The 16239-nt window shown below is 60.9% G+C and overlaps 6 protein-coding genes across 6 annotated transcripts; 1 reads left to right on the forward strand and 5 right to left on the reverse strand.

Moving 5' to 3' along the window:
- Window positions 1-109: 109 nt before the first annotated feature.
- MIND_00105300 (uncharacterized protein) lies at window positions 110-1249 on the reverse strand (the record flags this gene model as incomplete). Its single annotated transcript, XM_037358000.1, has 5 exons — window positions 110-280; window positions 356-483; window positions 528-622; window positions 672-1069; window positions 1121-1249. 5 exons carry the CDS (start codon window positions 1247-1249, stop codon window positions 110-112), a joined length of 921 nt encoding a protein of 306 aa, XP_037225910.1.
- Window positions 1250-1481: 232 nt separating this feature from the next.
- Window positions 1482-2702, reverse strand: MIND_00105400 (uncharacterized protein; the record flags this gene model as incomplete). The annotated part of the gene is made up of 6 exons (XM_037358001.1): window positions 2532-2702; window positions 2295-2481; window positions 2055-2235; window positions 1893-2002; window positions 1714-1835; window positions 1482-1655 (listed from the first exon to the last, which is right to left on the reverse strand). Exons 1-6 carry the CDS (start codon window positions 2658-2660, stop codon window positions 1482-1484), a joined length of 903 nt encoding a protein of 300 aa, XP_037225911.1. The 5' UTR covers window positions 2661-2702.
- A 205-nt stretch (window positions 2703-2907) lies between these two features.
- On the reverse strand, window positions 2908-4094 carry MIND_00105500 (uncharacterized protein; the record flags this gene model as incomplete). Its single annotated transcript, XM_037358002.1, has 5 exons — window positions 3951-4094; window positions 3711-3906; window positions 3476-3659; window positions 3135-3426; window positions 2908-3087 (listed from the first exon to the last, which is right to left on the reverse strand). Exons 1-5 carry the CDS (start codon window positions 4077-4079, stop codon window positions 2908-2910), a joined length of 981 nt encoding a protein of 326 aa, XP_037225912.1. The 5' UTR covers window positions 4080-4094.
- A 943-nt stretch (window positions 4095-5037) lies between these two features.
- Window positions 5038-6091, forward strand: MIND_00105600 (Pre-mRNA-splicing factor CWC24; the record flags this gene model as incomplete). Its single annotated transcript, XM_037358003.1, has 2 exons — window positions 5038-5581; window positions 5628-6091. The coding sequence occupies exons 1-2, from the start codon at window positions 5053-5055 to the stop codon at window positions 6089-6091; spliced, it is 993 nt and encodes a 330-aa protein (XP_037225913.1). The 5' UTR covers window positions 5038-5052.
- A 4959-nt stretch (window positions 6092-11050) lies between these two features.
- Window positions 11051-11909, reverse strand: MIND_00105700 (uncharacterized protein; the record flags this gene model as incomplete). The annotated part of the gene is made up of 2 exons (XM_037358004.1): window positions 11051-11594; window positions 11644-11909. The coding sequence occupies 2 exons, from the start codon at window positions 11907-11909 to the stop codon at window positions 11051-11053; spliced, it is 810 nt and encodes a 269-aa protein (XP_037225914.1).
- Window positions 11910-14525: 2616 nt separating this feature from the next.
- Window positions 14526-16093, reverse strand: MIND_00105800 (Protein real-time; the record flags this gene model as incomplete). Its single annotated transcript, XM_037358005.1, has 7 exons — window positions 14526-14956; window positions 15012-15155; window positions 15205-15271; window positions 15336-15668; window positions 15716-15738; window positions 15792-16047; window positions 16091-16093. 7 exons carry the CDS (start codon window positions 16091-16093, stop codon window positions 14526-14528), a joined length of 1257 nt encoding a protein of 418 aa, XP_037225915.1.
- Window positions 16094-16239: the final 146 nt, after the last annotated feature.

Consider the following 16239-nt stretch of genomic DNA (forward strand, 5'->3'; position numbering starts at 1 on the left):
CTTAAGGTACAGTCGTAGAATGTACATATATAACGTACCTTGATTACTACTGGTACGATGCTTCCCCCAGTTGCTGACTTGCGAGGAATTACATTTAAGTTACTGTAACCTAAGTCAAGTCAATCACCTCGCTCGATCCATTCTCCCGTTTCACTTTCTTCTTCGCCGGGGGATGATCAAGCGGGTCTGGTTCTGTCAAGTCTATGAGCTCGCGCTTGATACGCGGCTTCTTGTCCACTTGCTTCGCCGCTACTCGGGCTTTTACAGCCAAAAGCTGTTCCTGCATGCGCATCGAAAAAACACCGTCACTTCAGGGACTACAAGCGGCATGCGCGGAAAGCAGCAGTCGACGAACCTCAAGTCGCTTCATTTCATCCACATCATCGTCGACATCCTGTCCTGGTTCCGCAGACTCAGACCTAGTGGGAGATTCAGACGTTTTGCGCTCAAGAGGCGGTGCAATTCCGTTGGCGCGCAGGATTTCTGAAAGACGCATGAGCTAGAGTCGGGCAACAAAGTTTCTATACCAATCGGCCGGTATTTGAAACGAAAGTTTACAAGGTGCGGGCCGGTAGTTGTACACTGACGGAAGCAATGGGAGGAGGCCCGAGCAGGACCAAGCCTGTGAAGGTATGGGTTATAGGGTGCAGTCGTGCAAACGGTGGCCTGACTGTATTTGCTGTGTGATGGCTTTCTTCGACTGCTCGTGGAGTTTCAGCGATGGCAGAGTCGCCGGTGTTTCCTGCGCTGTTGATTCTCCCAGTTCGACGGGGACAACCCTTAGCTCTATGACACCCAAGTCCGGGAGATTCGGCCCTGTGGCAAGTAATTCATCATCATCTGCAGGCTCGAGTGGGCTTGAGAAGTCAGACGAGGCTGGGCATACCACTAAGAGTAAGGGCGCCAAACAAGAAAGGCTCGATAGTTTTCGCTCTGCTCGCGCCACAAAAGTGTGGTGTGGCTTCGTGCCGGTGAAATACTTTCCAGCACACCGAACACCGTCCGTATACACCCTCCCGCACAGGGTTGACACATAGTCCAGGTGAATATCCCATTCTACAGTGAAGGTCTGTCAAGTTTTGAATCAAAAACTCGCTTTAGAACCACGAAGATCACGCACTTTTCCGACCTCTGACCCAATCCAGCAGGACACAACCCTCTCCGCCTCGTCGACCTCCACGCCATACTCTTCAGCGTCTACTCCGTCAATCTTTATCCACACGCGAAATTGGTCGTGCCATTGGGGCATGTTTGAATGGACGCGTGAAAGAGCTTTGAAGCAAAAGAGCAAGAGAGATTCGTGACGTAACGCGTAAGTAGTATGACACGCTCGAGTTTGTTACTTTTAGTTGGATGAAATTTCATCGCTGGTTCGAGACGACAAGGTATGGTCGTGGAATGGTAAGCTAACCAATTACTTATAACTCGATTACTACTGTAATATTCATACTCCCCCGTTCACTGAAAGGCGATTGTTCAGGTCAAGTCAAGTCAATGACCTCGCTCGACCCCTCCCGCTTGACTTTCTTCTTCGCCGGGGGACGGTCAAGCGGGTCTGGTCCCGTCAAGTCTACAACCCCAAGCTCGCGCTTCACACGCGGCTTCTTGTCCACCTGTTTCGCTGCCCTCCGGGCTTTCGCAGCCAAAAGTTGTTCCTGCACAAAAGCTCCGTGAGCACGACGAGGCAACCCGAGACAGCATGGTGGTACCGACCTCTAGACGCTCTACTTCGTCTGCCTCGTCACCGCCATCCGGTCGTGGCTCTGCAGACTGGGACGGAGAGGGAGATAAGCGACGCTTGAGGAGCGGGGCAATTCCGTTGGCGCGCAAGATTTCTGGGATACACATGAGTTTTCTTCTGTGAGGAGAGGGGGCCCTGGAGTTTGCTCTACCAATTGGCCGGTACTGGAAGCGAAATTTCACGAGTGACGGACCAGTTCGTTCCGCGCGGCTACTTCTGCCAGTCTTTGGCCTCCGAGTTACCGGCTGCGGAGCACCAAGCCTGCGAGGTATAAGCAACATGGCATTGAGAGCAGGAGTGGGATGAGCTCAACTGGACTTGTTGTGTCACGGCTTTCTTTGACTGTTCGTGGATATTCAGCGAGGGCAGCGCTATCGCGCTCTTGTCGTTGTGGGGCGTGGACTTCCTCGCCGTCATAGCTACAGGCGTAATCTTGAGCGCTATAACACCCAGCTCCGCAAGATTCGGCGTGGCGTCAAGCAGCGCATCGTCATCTAGGCCACGGAAGGCTGAGTGTCATTTTTTGGCGTTGAACGTTGAAAGGCAGACACACCGCTGAGAGTGAGCGCGCCAAAGACGAACGGCTGTACAAAATTTCCACTTGAGACACCAGCGAAGGTGTGGTGTCTCGAGAGGAGCCCTGGGCCGTTAAGCTTCCCTGCACACAGAGTCCCGTCCATAAGTACTGTCCCCTTGAGAGGCAAATTGGCTGAGAGGGTGTCCCATTCTACACTGAACGTCTGTCTGGCCTGAGAAACACATTCGCTGTCGGGTCAGAAGTGGCACCCACCTTTCCGACCTCTGACCCAATCCAGCAAGACACGACCCGCTTCGCCTCGTCGACCTCCACACCATACTCCTCGGCGTCAACTCCGTCAATCTTGATCCACACGCGGAACTGGTCGCGCCACTGTGGCATAGATGGTCGTTTGAACGTCGGGCGAAGGTCTGCAGAAAGGGAGGGCGTCCGTGACAGTCACCGTGACATGGTAAGCAGCGGATCATTCGGCGCAATTACTTATCTCGATAAAACCACTACTAGTACTTGCTGGCAACTTGCTGGAAATTTAGCCTTGTACCATAATTAAGGCTGTAGCTTGTATCATTTTGGACATTAGGTGAATTACTACCATACCAAGCTTAAAGCAAACCAGCATGCTTTCGTCTCAAGTCAAGTCAATAACCTCGCTCGGCCCATTCTCCCGCTTGACCTTCTTCTTGGGCCGATCCGGCCCGGTCAAGTCGATAGTCGCGCTTGAGCCTGAGCCCGCGACAGCCTCGCGCTTGATGCGCGGCTTCGTGTCGACGTGCTTAGCCAGCAGCGCCTTGGCCGCGAGAAGCTCTTTCTGTGTCCATTAATTATCACAAATCCAGAGAGAGACAGAGCACGCACTTCGAGCCGATCGACCGTCGCCGCTGCCTGCGCAATATCGGCCTCGGCCGGATCTGCGTCCGGCGACACGGCCCTCGCGGGCGACGGGGTTGCCTTGCGTTTGAGGGGCGGGGCGATGCCGTTTGCCCTCAGAACATCTATAGTATATAGGAGGTGAGTAGGCACACGGCTTCGACCGGAAAGCAGCCCACCCATCGGCCGGTACTTGAACAAAAACTTGACCAGATGCGGGCCGATTTTGTCTACCTGGCGGAATGCCGGGGGTTCCAGCGGCTGCTGTGGGGCACCGAGCCTGGTGTGCTTGTCAGCCAAAGCTAACCCCCGTCCGAGGCGACTCTTACTGGACTTGTTGTGTGACAGCCTTCTTGGCGCGCTCGTGCACGTTTTTAGTGGGGAGGGACAGCGTCCCTGTGATGTTGCCCATGGTGAAGGACTCCCTGGACGACGACACGCGGAATATCCTGAGCTCGATGACGCCGAGGTCTGCGAGACCCGCGGGGTCCGCGGCCAGCAGCGTGTCGTCGTCTGTAGAACAATATAAGGAGATGCAAAAGAAAAAGAAAAAAGTGCGCGCACCGCTGAGATTGAGGCGGGCAAATACAAACGGGTTGAGTCCGCGGGCGTCGATGATGCCCTCCTGGGCCATCTGGGACGGCAGCAGCTTACGGGGCCCGGCCTCGTACATTGTCCCGCCCCCAGCGGCGCCGTCCACATACGCATACGCACCGAGCGCAAAAATGAAGTCGCGGTTCTCCCAGTTGATCGCAAAAGACTGGCGCATGTGTCAAAGCATCCAAGTAATGGGGGGCCACTCACTTTCCCGACCTCTGACCCGACCCAGCAGCTCACCGTCCGCTCCTTCTCGTCCACCTCCACGCCGTACTCCTCCGCGGCGACCCCGTCAATCGATATCCACGCACGCAGCCGGTTGTGCCAGTCGAGCATGGTTGCGGGAGGAGGCAAAAGGGTCGGTCAGCACGTGCTCATTACGGTCATGTGAGCATGAAGATGGATGCATTAGGCCAAGAAAAAACATAATTTTTGCAAACGATTAGGTGAATTACTACCATATCCCAAGACTGCTTTCTCAATGACAAGTCAAATCAAGTCGATGACATCGCCGCAGCCGCTCTCGCGCTTGACGCGGGCCCTCTTCTTCGGCCGGTCCGGGCTCGTCAGGTCGATCGTCCGGGTCGCCTTGCTCGGCGCGGGCGGCGGCGCCGGCGATGGCTTCACGTCGATGTGCTTCGCGAGCAGGGCCTTCGCGGCATGGAGCTCTTTCTGCGTGAAACACCTCAGGCAAGCGAACACAACAGCAAGATGACGGCACACCTCGAGCCGGCTGATCGTCGCTGCCGCCTGCGCGATATCGGCCTCCGCCGAGCCCGTGGGCCGCACGTCGGCGGGCGACACGGGCCGGCTCGCCGGTCGTTCACCAGCCGGCGACGGTGCGATCCCGTTCGCCCGCAGAACGTCTGCATATACTAAGCGAGGGCGGCAGCGTCTGCCGCGAGCAGCGCGTCGTCGTCTGGCACGTCATCAGCACCTCCTACATGATGGCAGGACACACCGCTGAGGCGGAGGGGCGCGAGCACAGCGGGCAGTGGCTGCCCCGCGCCGAACAGCTGCCCGCCGCTCGCGTGCCCGTTGACGGTTAAAAATTGCAAGATGAGAGAGGGAGCTGTACATGTTGCACGAAAGACTTGCACAGTCTGTATCCTTATAAACTGTGCGCAATTATCTGGCTACCCTTTAATACTTCCACACAGACACTGATACGTGGCACCTACGCCCGCCGTCCCGCAATATATGCGGTGGCAGGGCCCCTCACGCGACGCGACGGCCTCACGTGACCGCGAGCTGTTGATGAGTCGGCCTGTCACGCATTACTCATCAACACCACACTTCTCTTCCGACCATGTCGATACCATTCTTCAAAAAGGGCAAGACGCGGCCGAGCACCGCGCGCAAGCGGTCTGCCTCGCCCCCACCTGCGGGCACCACCCCCGCAGCGTCCTCGTCGTCGTCGTCATCGGTGGTGCTGCCGACGCGGAAGGCGGCGGGGAACCTGCTGAGCGCGGGGAGCAAGCGGACGCTGACGCAGCGGGAGCTGGAGGACGCCGCGGTCGATGCAGAGACGCCGGAGCGGGACGGGCCGGACGTGAAGTGGCGGGCGGAGCACTCGCACGTGAACGCGGCGCTGGACATCCTCGCGGGCGACGAGGCGGAGGAGCTGCTTGCCAAGCGGCGGCGGCACGAGGCCGGGCCAGAGGAGGCGGCGCCGGACGACGGGCTGTACCGCGGGCAGAAGGCGTACCACGCGCACCTCCAGAAGAGCAGCGAGGTCCCCAAGGCGCGCCGCGTCGGCCCGCAGCGCAGCACCGGCAGCACGATCAGGACGGTCACGATTATCGACTACCAGCCGGACGTGTGTAAGGACTACAAGGGTGCGTGACTCGATATCTTTTTTTACCAGGACTGAGATGTGGACAGAGACGGGCTACTGCGGGTTCGGGGACACGTGCAAGTTCCTGCACGACCGCGGGACGTACCTCGCGGGCTGGCAGCTGGACAAGCTCGCGGACGAGGCGAAGCGCGCGCCCGGGGACGCCGCGGAGTCCGATTCCGACTCGGACGACGAAGACGTGCCGTTCGCGTGTCTGATCTGCCGGAAGCACTACACGGACCCCGTCGTCACCCGCTGCGGGCACTACTTCTGCGCAGCCTGCGCCATAAAGCGCTTCGCCAAGACGCCGAAATGCGTCGCGTGCGGCGCACCGACGGGCGGCATATTCAACCGCGCGGACAAGATCATCGAGAAGGTGAACAAGAAGCGGGCCGAGAAGGGCGATGGAGAGGAGGAGGAGGATAAAGGCGGCGGGGTGGAGATCGAGGGGCTGCAGGCGAAGAAGGGTGATGATGAGGCTAGCGATGAAGAGCCGAGTGACGAGGATTGAGGGTATTGTTGTTGTGTAGCTCCCGTTTGTTCCTGTTCCTTGCGCTATGACCTGGTCCAAATCCACTCCTGTCAGCGCGCTGCACCGACTTTTAATTGAGGGCCACGTCTGTCAGTCAGTCTGTCCGGATCCGGCCCATGCGGCGCCGGACATGCTGGGAACTTGAACGCCGTTTGTCGTGTCTCGCTGTCGTGGCTGCCGGGGCCAACGCCAATCCGGATCCGGACCTGACACGATCCTCCCGCATTCCAGTTTCTACATATCGCTTCCTCTGGGGACACAGACGGCAGACACGGGGCTCCGGGCCGGGCCGCGTTCGGCACCCCACGGCCGGGCCATTGTCCGTCACTGGTCCTCCAATAATTACGCCCTCTGAGTCGGGAAGACCTCTCGACGCAGAGAGTATAGTGCGTGGTCTGTCCTGCGCGGGAAATCCTGAGCTTAGGACATCGACCCTCGCTACCTGGCATGTAAGTATCCTCAGCCTCCTTCCGCCCCAAACGTCGACTTATGGGTGACAGAGTAGGCACTACTAGTAGTATCGCGGAACGCCAGCTGCGTTGCCATCTATTTGAGTCATCGACAGACCTGCTTGCCAGTGATCCGCTGCGGGATGTCGCCTACCGACTTGCAGCCGACGCCGTCGCAACCGTGACCGCCCAACAGTCAACTTCGAGTTCAACGGCGAAGCAGAATCCGTGCCCGAGGTACCGCCGGAAGAAGCGCCTGCGGTGGCTTCTACAGGGCCTGTCGCCGTCCTGCTGCAGCCTGAGGCCTGAGGCGTCGCTTCTTTGGCTCCTTCAACCTTGACGCCGTGACTTGTATTTGGTCAATTTACTCTAGTGCTAAGTAGTCGGGCACACGTGCACCAGCGACAAGTGCGAAGGATCGATAATTCTGTTCGAGTCTGCGAAACATAGATTACTGATGATACTTGTTGAGAGGGAAACCTTGTCTGGCGACCGAGCACCTGGGCCGGACACGGAGCTTGAAAAGTTGCCCGAATTATCAAGCACAACGCCGGGACCTGACCGGAGCCTGCAACGGTACTTCCCAGCGACGTGGGCCCTACCGCCGGCGGCGTCTTGCGTCTGGCCGTGGCGGGAGCTCTGCACCGACCGGCGGCCGGCCCGACCCGGGCCGCCCGCCGCCCCGGTCCCGAGGTCTGACGCCGGAGCAGCTTTGCATAGACAGGACGCGGGCGGATATGGGAACGAGATCGAGCGTTATTGTAAGCCAACACTGGCACCGTGCGGCGATTGCGATTGCGACTCCGGCCTGCCTCGAGGGCCGCCGTTTGTCACTCCGGCGTCGTATATAGTAGTACCATAGGCCCACGCAACGTCGCCCGGGGACACCCGTGCATGCAGCGCGCTAGTTGCGACGGGGATGTGGGCGGGGCGTGCCGGGGGGTGCAGAGTGGCGGCCACAAGTACTATCGAACTGAATTCTGAGCTTCGCGTCGTGCTCCGCGTCTCGAGGGCACCCGGTGACGAGCTGCGCAGGTGGCGTCCAGTCCAGATGCAGCGCTGCAGGCACACGGGAAGCGCCGTGCCAATGCCATTAAAAACAGACGCGGTCCAGAGTGGGAAGACGGGTGGCGCGCGGAGATCGGGCCGGCGGGCCGCGCCGGGCTGGACGCAGAGGGGCCGCGGACGCTGCTCGGGCGAGACCGGGGGGTACGCATCGCTGCAGCCTGCACTGGCACGACGCGACGCGAGGGGCACGCTGCCAGCCGCCAGCCAGCCAGTCGTCGTTCCCTGTGTCCCATGTCCGCGAGCCTGGGTATCGGGTAGCGTCCACGCAATAGTTATTACTGTGCGACGCCGGTGGCGTTTGCGTTTTGTTTGCTGGGGGCGGCGCACGCCGCACTCGTTAATATCGAATATTCCCGCGCCCCGGGTCGGCGCCACCAGACGCCGTCGGCGCCCTCCACGCCCCTATACCCATCTCACCTTCTTTGTGTCCCACGCTCAATTGCATCTGCATCTGGACACTCCGCAAGCGCGCCTGCCAGACGCCCGTCCGCGACGTGACTGTGAGTGACTGCTGCCCGAGCACCCCGAGCGCGCGAAGCGAGGCGAAGATCGCGCACCACGCACATGCACATGTTTTTCCGCGTCCAGATCCGGCTGCGTCTGCCCACCCAGCCAGCCAGCCAGCGTCCGTCCGCTTCCACGCTCCCGGACGGACAGCCTGCTCGCAGTCACTCACGCATCCAGCCCATCCGGCCATCCGCCATCCGAGCAAACGTTTAGACGCCGGTCCCCGAGCGTGCGTGCGATGCATGCATGCATGACACGACAAACATAGGGGCCTCTTCGCCGGCGCCGACGTCCGTTCCGGCCGTCCGATCATGATGCGCTGCTGCACCGCCTCCGCCACGCGCCGTGCCACACGCCACGCCACGACGCCACCTGGTCCGTCGTCCGTCTGCGTGCTGCACTGCGCGGCCCGGCGGTGTGCTGGCTGGCCTGCCAACGACGAAGTACAGCAACGGCAGCGGCAGCGGGCAACGAATTTACGCGGAATTGCCAGTGGGGAAGATCTGCCAGTGGATTTCTGTGTGCGATTGGGCTTGACGCGGCGAATTGCCTTTCCTGACGAGTCTCGCGAATGACAGCGACGGCACTGGCAGCTGCACGAATAATGCACGCAATGATCTGCGCTGCCGGCGCGCCATCGCCGTCAGCATCGCGCGCGTGTGTGTGCATCAGCCTCATCGCGCATCCGGAAATCGCGCACCTCGAAGACGCCTTCTCTTCCTTCCGCGCGCGATCCGCCCAGCCGCCTGCCTTCCCTCGACACGACACGACACGCCGCCCGGCCATCCCCGACGCCGACGCCGGCCCACACGCCCCAAAGGCAAAAACTCTGTTTTACCTTACCCGCCCGGGGGCTTCTGGCGTCATGGCGACGTGCGCAATGCCCTCGAAAACCGGGCTCCGCGTCGGGCTCGGGCTCGGCGTCGGCCTCGCGGGCCAGGCTCAGGTGCAGCCGTCGGGCGTATGTTTTGCGCGACCCTCCACCTGGTCCTGCGACGGCCGGCCGGGACGGACGCATGCACGAAAACACAAGCAGCTGCCTCGCGTCCATTCCGGGGCTCGGGCGGCGTTTCGGCGGGTCACGCCGTCACGTCACGTCACGCGGCAACAAATTTTTTGTGGGTGGTTGGTGTTTTGCATTATTGCGTTAGGGCTAGTTAACCTCGTTGCAGGCTTTATTGCGTAGTGCGGGCATGCGGGCAATTTATCGACGGTGCATGCTAAATAAATGCCATCCGGAATTTAGCGACGGCATTTGGCCAAACGCGGAGGGGAGGGCAACGACCGAGAAACGCGCAAGGGCCCATAGCGTGCGGAGGAACGAACGAACGAACGGACGGAAGTGTTGGATTAGGCCTGGCTGGAAGAGTCAGGCTGGGTGCCGTATTCGGTTCGACGCAACGCCAGATCTGACGCCAGGAATCTGAGATCCAGATTGGGTAGGGTGGTGCTTCGGACGCGGGCTGAGCCTATAGGCAGAAGGCAGAAGGCAGCGCGGAGCACGCAGGAGAAGAGCTGCTGCAGCTGTGACGCGGGCGAGGTGCCGAGCCGGGGCTTGCCTCTCGTTTTTTCTTTTCTTTCACGCCCACGCACACCCTTCATTTACACTGTCGGTGTAGTGTGACTGGCCCTTGCACTATTTGCGTGCAGCGAATTATTTGGTAAGTGCGATTTGTGCGTCCCAGCACCCGTGCGTGCGATGGCAGGCGGATTTGACTTGACTTGAGACGCCGCGCAGGGTATTAAAGCACGCTGCGGCTCGGATGGCCCTCGAGCACGCTTACGCTTACGCCCCCTCCGCCCCCGCTTCTGTCTACGGCTACGGCTACTACGCCTCCGCCACGCCCACTCCGGATCTACACTGCTACTACATGGCCCACCAGCGCACCTACTCGTACCCGCCCTCGAGCTACTCCGATGGCGGCGATTCCCCGCCCCCCGCCTCGCCCTACGACCGCGCCCCCGCGTACCGTGTGTCTCCCTTATCTTCTCCTTCTATTGGTTGGCTGACCAACGCATGCAGCACGCGGGTACTACGATCGATACCGCGACGACTACCAGCCCTCTGCGCCCGGGTACGCCTCCCCGCCGCCGTACGCGAGCAACAGCAGCGCGTACAGCTACCAGGGCCAGCAGCGGGCGCCGTACGTCCCGACGCCCGCCGAGGCGTACGCCCGGCCCCACCCGCACCCGCATCACAGCCACGCCCATGCCCCGCCGCCGCGCCCCGCCTCCGCCATGCAGCACCCCCACCCCGCCGCCGCCGCCGCGGCCCGGCCCTACCCGCACCCGCGCGCGCCCTCCTCGTCCTCCGCCGGCCGCCGGCCCGCCACCGCCGCGCCCGCGAGCAGCAGCACCCCCAGCAGCGGCGCGAGCACGGAGCGGTTCGCGTGCGAGGTGTGCGGGAAGGACTTCTCGCGGGCACACGACCGGAAGCGGCACTTTGAGACGCAGCACGCGCCGGCGCCGACGCAGCACCGCTGCCGCTGGTGCGAGAAGGACTTCAGCCGCGCGGACTCGCTCAAGCGTCATCTGCAGAACGGCTGCGACGAGGCCCCGCAGGAGGGCGTAAGGGAGAGATATTAGTGGATTCTTGTTGCTTTGAACTGCTATCGCGCGTAGATTATTCCGTTATTGATACACTACCCCCCGTTGTACATATTTTGCCGTATACAGCTATCGTCGATCTGACTCATCTGCGGCCAACACTGGCACGCGCCACATACATACTCTCCCAGGGAGCCCCCTTGGGACGCGCACCCGCGCTTCATTGGGGCACATCCTTCACCCGCAAATGGGCATCAACGCCAGCCACCCGCACTGCTGGACGCCAACCGCGGATCCGGACACTGACTGGACGGCGAAGCACACGGCGACTTCTGTGTCGGGCTATATTGCGCGCAGACGGACGACGTCATTGTTTGGGCTTCGCTTTGTTACGCGTAGATAGATTATCGATAGCAGACGCCGGCGGCTGGTCTGGGACAGAGCCAACATCGTTCGTCAAGTTCCAAGCATTGTCCCTTTGTTCGCCTTCCCATCGCAAGCCGTCCTGAAGAGAGCATCGCATCGGACGGCGATTCCGACGTTCTGGATCTATCGCGCGGGGCAGATCCTTGAACCGCAAAGCCCTTGCCAGTGTCCATGCATATGTCCGGATCCGCGGGTGCGACATTGTATGCGCATCGCATCGCATCGCAGCAACGACGTCATTGTGTGTCCACGCGTACCGGGCGAGCGGGAGCAGTCGGCGCGAACGCGGCAGCGCGGACATTGCTTTGCGTGTAGTTGTCGTGATTATTGCGCCTCCGAACCCGGACGCGTCGATGTGACTCTGTGCCCATCGAGGGCGATGGCGAGCAGAATAACGATACGGCGCCGGCGCATCATGATCGGCGCCGGCATCGGTATCGGCGTCGCGATTTTGTTCGTTTCTGGATCGTGTGCGCGTCAGATCGCTGTGGAGTCCCAGCCCAAGGGCGCCAACGGCCGCATCGACCGCACTACCTCTCCGAGTCCGAGTCCGCGTCGCGGTCGCAGCTACAACGGGGGGCGCCGGCCCGGGTCGTCCGGTAGCTCCGGATCCCCGCGTCCATGTCCATGTCCATCGAAGGGTCTGTCCGCCACCGGATAATCGGCGCATTGCCGCCCGTATAAGGCAACAGCCAGCCCAGCTTGACGGGCGGAACCGTGACGCGGATCGCATACAGCACTCTCTTTTCGAAAATAGCGCGCTGAATTGCGGTGTTCAATGCCAGGGCGAGGGCGGACATGTCGGCTGTCGGCTGTCGCTGTCAGCACCCGCTCGCCGGGGCGGACGCGAGGCGACAGCGAGTCCAAGTTCCCAGCGTGTCCGCGTCCGGGCCCGCCGCCGCCGCCGCATGGGCCGGACAGAGATATCTGCAGCCTGACGGGGAGCGGTGCAGCGCCGACAGCGCGGCCAATCGGCGGCGAGAGTTTCCAGTCGTGGGCGCTGAGGTTGTGGTCTCGGCCCAGGGCCCACACAGGAAATTCAGGAATGAAGCGCGCCGGACGCCGGCCGCGGCTGGTGCAAGGAACAGGAACATGAGGACCACGCTAAGAGTAGCAAGTGGGTCGACAAATCGGGTCGTGGACGGGCGTTGTTGAAAAAGGAAAAAAAAATGATGGTGTGAGTCAGAGTCACGGTGTGCTAAGATTACATAATGCAATTCCTTTCAAGTTCGCAAACGCCGCAGATGGAGTGTATACGTGGGCCTTGCGTAGGCGCCCGTGCGCAAGGAAACCGCGTGTCCAATGGCTCTTATAGCGCGCAACAGCATCGTCCGCTGCCAGTTATCCACCATGTCCCAGCCTGAGTTGACGTTCTTCTCTGCCCTCACCTCGCGCATCTCCACCCGCCTCGAGTACCTGGGCCTCACGGGCGACCGCGGCCTGCCGGGCCCGCCCCCCGCGTACGTGCCCATCGAATACCCCCAGGCCGACCGCCGCAACTTGGAGTACATGGGGCTCATCAGGACCCAGCCTTGCTTAGAGTGGTATCCCGGGCTGTCCACCTGGGCGCAGCGCCTGTACGCGCTGCCCGCGCCGGACCGCTCGCGCGTCGTGGCCCTCACGCTCTACACGGACCTCACCGGGCCCGCCGACGCGCGCCAGTGGCTCGCCGCCACCGTCGCGACCACCCCCGGCACGGGCGGCCCGGCCGCGGCCCCGGACACGTTCTACACGAGCTACAAGATCGCCGCCGCCCCGAAGAACCCGCCGCTGAGCTGCTGCATGGAGCTGCCGGAGGAGGACCACGTGGAGTACGCGCCTGCGACGGACCCCGCCGGGCGGCGCTTCCTCGGCCGCTTCCCCGCGCGCGCCGCGCAGACGACGTACGCCGCCGGGGCCGGGCCGACGATATATGAGCTCTGCGCCGCGGCGCTCGGCGTGCACCTCCGGCCCGCGCCGCCGCCGCCCGCGGGGATGTGCGCGGCGTTCCCCGGCGCGGTGTATGCGCTGCTGACGGCGCTGTTCCCGCCGGCCGGCCCGCGCCCCGATCGCGACGCGGACGCGGATGCGGCGCACGTGCAGACATTCGGCGCGGGGTGGGAGCTGCTGGAGCGCCTCCATGCGGACGGGGAGCGGGAGGCGCGCATGAAGAGGGAGTATGAGGAGATCCTGGCGATGAAGGCGGAGATCGCGGGCTACAAGGCGCGAGTTGCGGCCTGTGAGAGGAAGCAGGCTGAGGCGAATGCGGCGGCCCGGGCGGCGCGGGGCAAGGAGCACAACGTGTTGGAGTCCGCGCCGGTGTAGTAGTCTACCGTGTAGATTGCCTTGTGCTAGTGGATTGCCTGTATTGCATGCATGTGTGTCATACTTCAAGTTAATTGCGTCCGGATACGTAGAATCGTATAATTGCACGAACGCGCCAGCCGGACCGGCGAACCCCGGTGGGTGCACTGACACCGAACTTGACTTTAAGTCCATCCTGGGGACGCCGACCCCTGGAGCGCGCTCCAGGTCTCCTTTTTCCAATTCCATGTGTCGCCGGCCCGGGTCCGCCGCGTCTTCTCGCCCTGCATCGCGTCCGAGTTTGTATGAATATTAACCCCGAGTTCGCGGTGCCTCGGCTCTTTCCGTGCACCTGTATACTTATCCGAATCCGCTGCTCTTGCGCCGGGTGTCCCCGGCCAGAACTTGCACTCTATCCACACTCAGCACCAGAGCGGCGGCTCAAGCTCAGGAAGCCGGCACCGGTCGCTCATCATTGCAGCATTGAACTTGACGTAGCCTTTTGCGAGCTCCGTCGACGCTCATATGCGCGCCGGCCCGGGGCCGACGGTCGTACTTACCGAATAGGGCAACTTTTCAAGCTCCGGCGGTACCGCTCACTGTTCATTTTGTGCACCACCCGCCGGGAGGCTGCATGCCGTGTCGACGTCGTCATCCGAAGCAGCCCTCTTAAACCACCGCCAGGCACCTACCTACTTATTGCCACCCCTGGCAGACGGCGACCTGCCCACCACGGCACTTCCCAGTAGATCGCCGCCATGGCACCGACCCGGGCTCCTGCAGCATTAAGCTTACGCGCCTCCCTACCCTCGCAGCGCCAACTTGAATGCGCCGCTCTGGCTGCCCCCGAATTCGAACCGCGGCAGTTCCCGAGTGTGCATTGCGTGCTCGATGGGAGCGCTGCCTGAGGCTGAACACACAAGACGAGACTGACGTCTCCAATGCCTCAAAACGATCGAGTTTTTGAATCGTGAAGACGTGATCTGTTGACTTGATCACATCCCTTCTCAAGTTTCTCTTTTGAGTAATGCAAAGTACTCTCTTCGTTCAGCAGGATTAATCGAGCTCCATACCGTATCGTGCGCCATAAGTAAATCGACCAACTATGCAATAAAAGCAAGCAAAAAATAGCATCAGGCCCTGCCCAACTTGAGGCGCCCCGCGAAAGCCTGCAGCGACCGTCTCCGCCTTATCGCCAGCACGGCCATGACGAGCGACAAGAAGGCGAGAACATGGTGCTTCCACCGGCGCCAGGCGAGCACGAGCAGGGTCCGCGCGAGATCGCGCTTCCGCCGGCGACCATGGTGCAGCGCTCCCGTCGACGAAACGGGGTAGCCAAAGAACGGGTTCAGAAGCGACGTCGGCTGGAGGACGGTGACAGGCCTAGGAGGAACCAAAGCACGTGCATTTTCTTCTTCTTCCAGCGGGACCTCGGGCACAGATGTTGAATGGCCGTTGGGCGGTTGCGACGGCGTCGGCCCCTTTCCGGGCTGCGAGTCGGAATCGGCGATGTCCCGCAGCGGATCAGGGAGGGCTGTCAGCGGCGCTAGCGTTCCGCCATACTCTGTCGTGTTTATATAAGTCGTCTTCTGGGGCCAAAGAAAAGAATATCGACAGACCCTGAGGCAGCATCGCTGGTGTAAAGTACTCCGTCACCTCCTTCTGCGTCGGGAAAAATATGCGCGCGAGGGCCGGCGCGGGCATGACGCGCTTCGCGATGCTCCATAGCCCGGCATGGGCCCACGAGTAGTTTATCATGAACGCTGCCCCTGGTTAGCACGGAATGACACGGCTAGAGAAAGCGTAAATTACCCGCAGCTAGCATGCCAGGAAAATGGGGGACCGCCTCGCGGAGGGTCCAGGTAACGAGGTCGATGTTCTAAGGTTCCCAACGGCGATCAGGATTTCATGGACGGAGCCTTAGTAAAAAGCGAGCAACGCACTAGACTCTGCGTCGAGAGGTCTTTTAGGTCGAGGAGAATGACGTATTGGAGGACGGGTGTCTGTTTTGGGCTGTCCTCGTTTAGTTGTATGAGATGCAACCGTAGTCTTTCAAGGGCACGAAGCAGCAGCGGCTTGTACGCGTCGGAGGAGTCGTTGAAGGAGACCACTTTGATGATGAGCACCGGCCGGCCGAACGGGTCCGTCGCGGGCGGGGGCAGACACTGCATCAGCGGCATATGTGGTGGCCTCTCCGGCGGCCACAGGTGGCTGAACCGCCACACCAGCGTCTTGCGGACCGATTCCATCGCAAAGGAGCGCGTAAACTTGTTGCGCTACAAAAAGTCAATAGAAGCGAATGAGCTGAACTAGCAGCACGCACACGCATGATTCGGAAGACGGATGCTTCTCGACTGGGTCAGCACCAAACAGGCGTATAGTGCGGCTTAAACACACACACGTATCGCTCAGCCACTCCCGCGCCCACTCCACCGCATCATCCGCTAGTTCCAGCTCGTCCGCGACCGAGGGCAGGATGTCGTCAATAAGCGTCTCCTGCAGCTTGAGGATGTCCTGGAGAGTCTCGGTGTATTGCACATCCAACAGCTCCGACTTCTCGCGGTTGGTCTGCAGCAGACGGTCCATCCCCGCCGTGGTCCGTGCGTGGCCCAGGTTGATGGTGGAAAACAGAAAATAGCAGGGCACGTGATATCGCTGCGACGGCTATCGCTTGGCCGGCTGACCCGCCGGTCTGAACCATTGTAAAAAGCACTAGTACATTTCCATAAGTACTATACATATCATCGTAAATAATCAGTGAACCAACTCCACTGGAGGGCAAACGAATAAATATAAGTAGAGCATAGAATACCAGTAACAAGAGATATGCAATATACTTAGAACTTG

This window comes from Mycena indigotica, assembly GCF_014461135.1.
Source record: "Mycena indigotica strain 171206Taipei chromosome Unknown Mind.scaff0001, whole genome shotgun sequence".
Lineage (NCBI taxonomy): Eukaryota > Fungi > Basidiomycota > Agaricomycetes > Agaricales > Mycenaceae > Mycena > Mycena indigotica.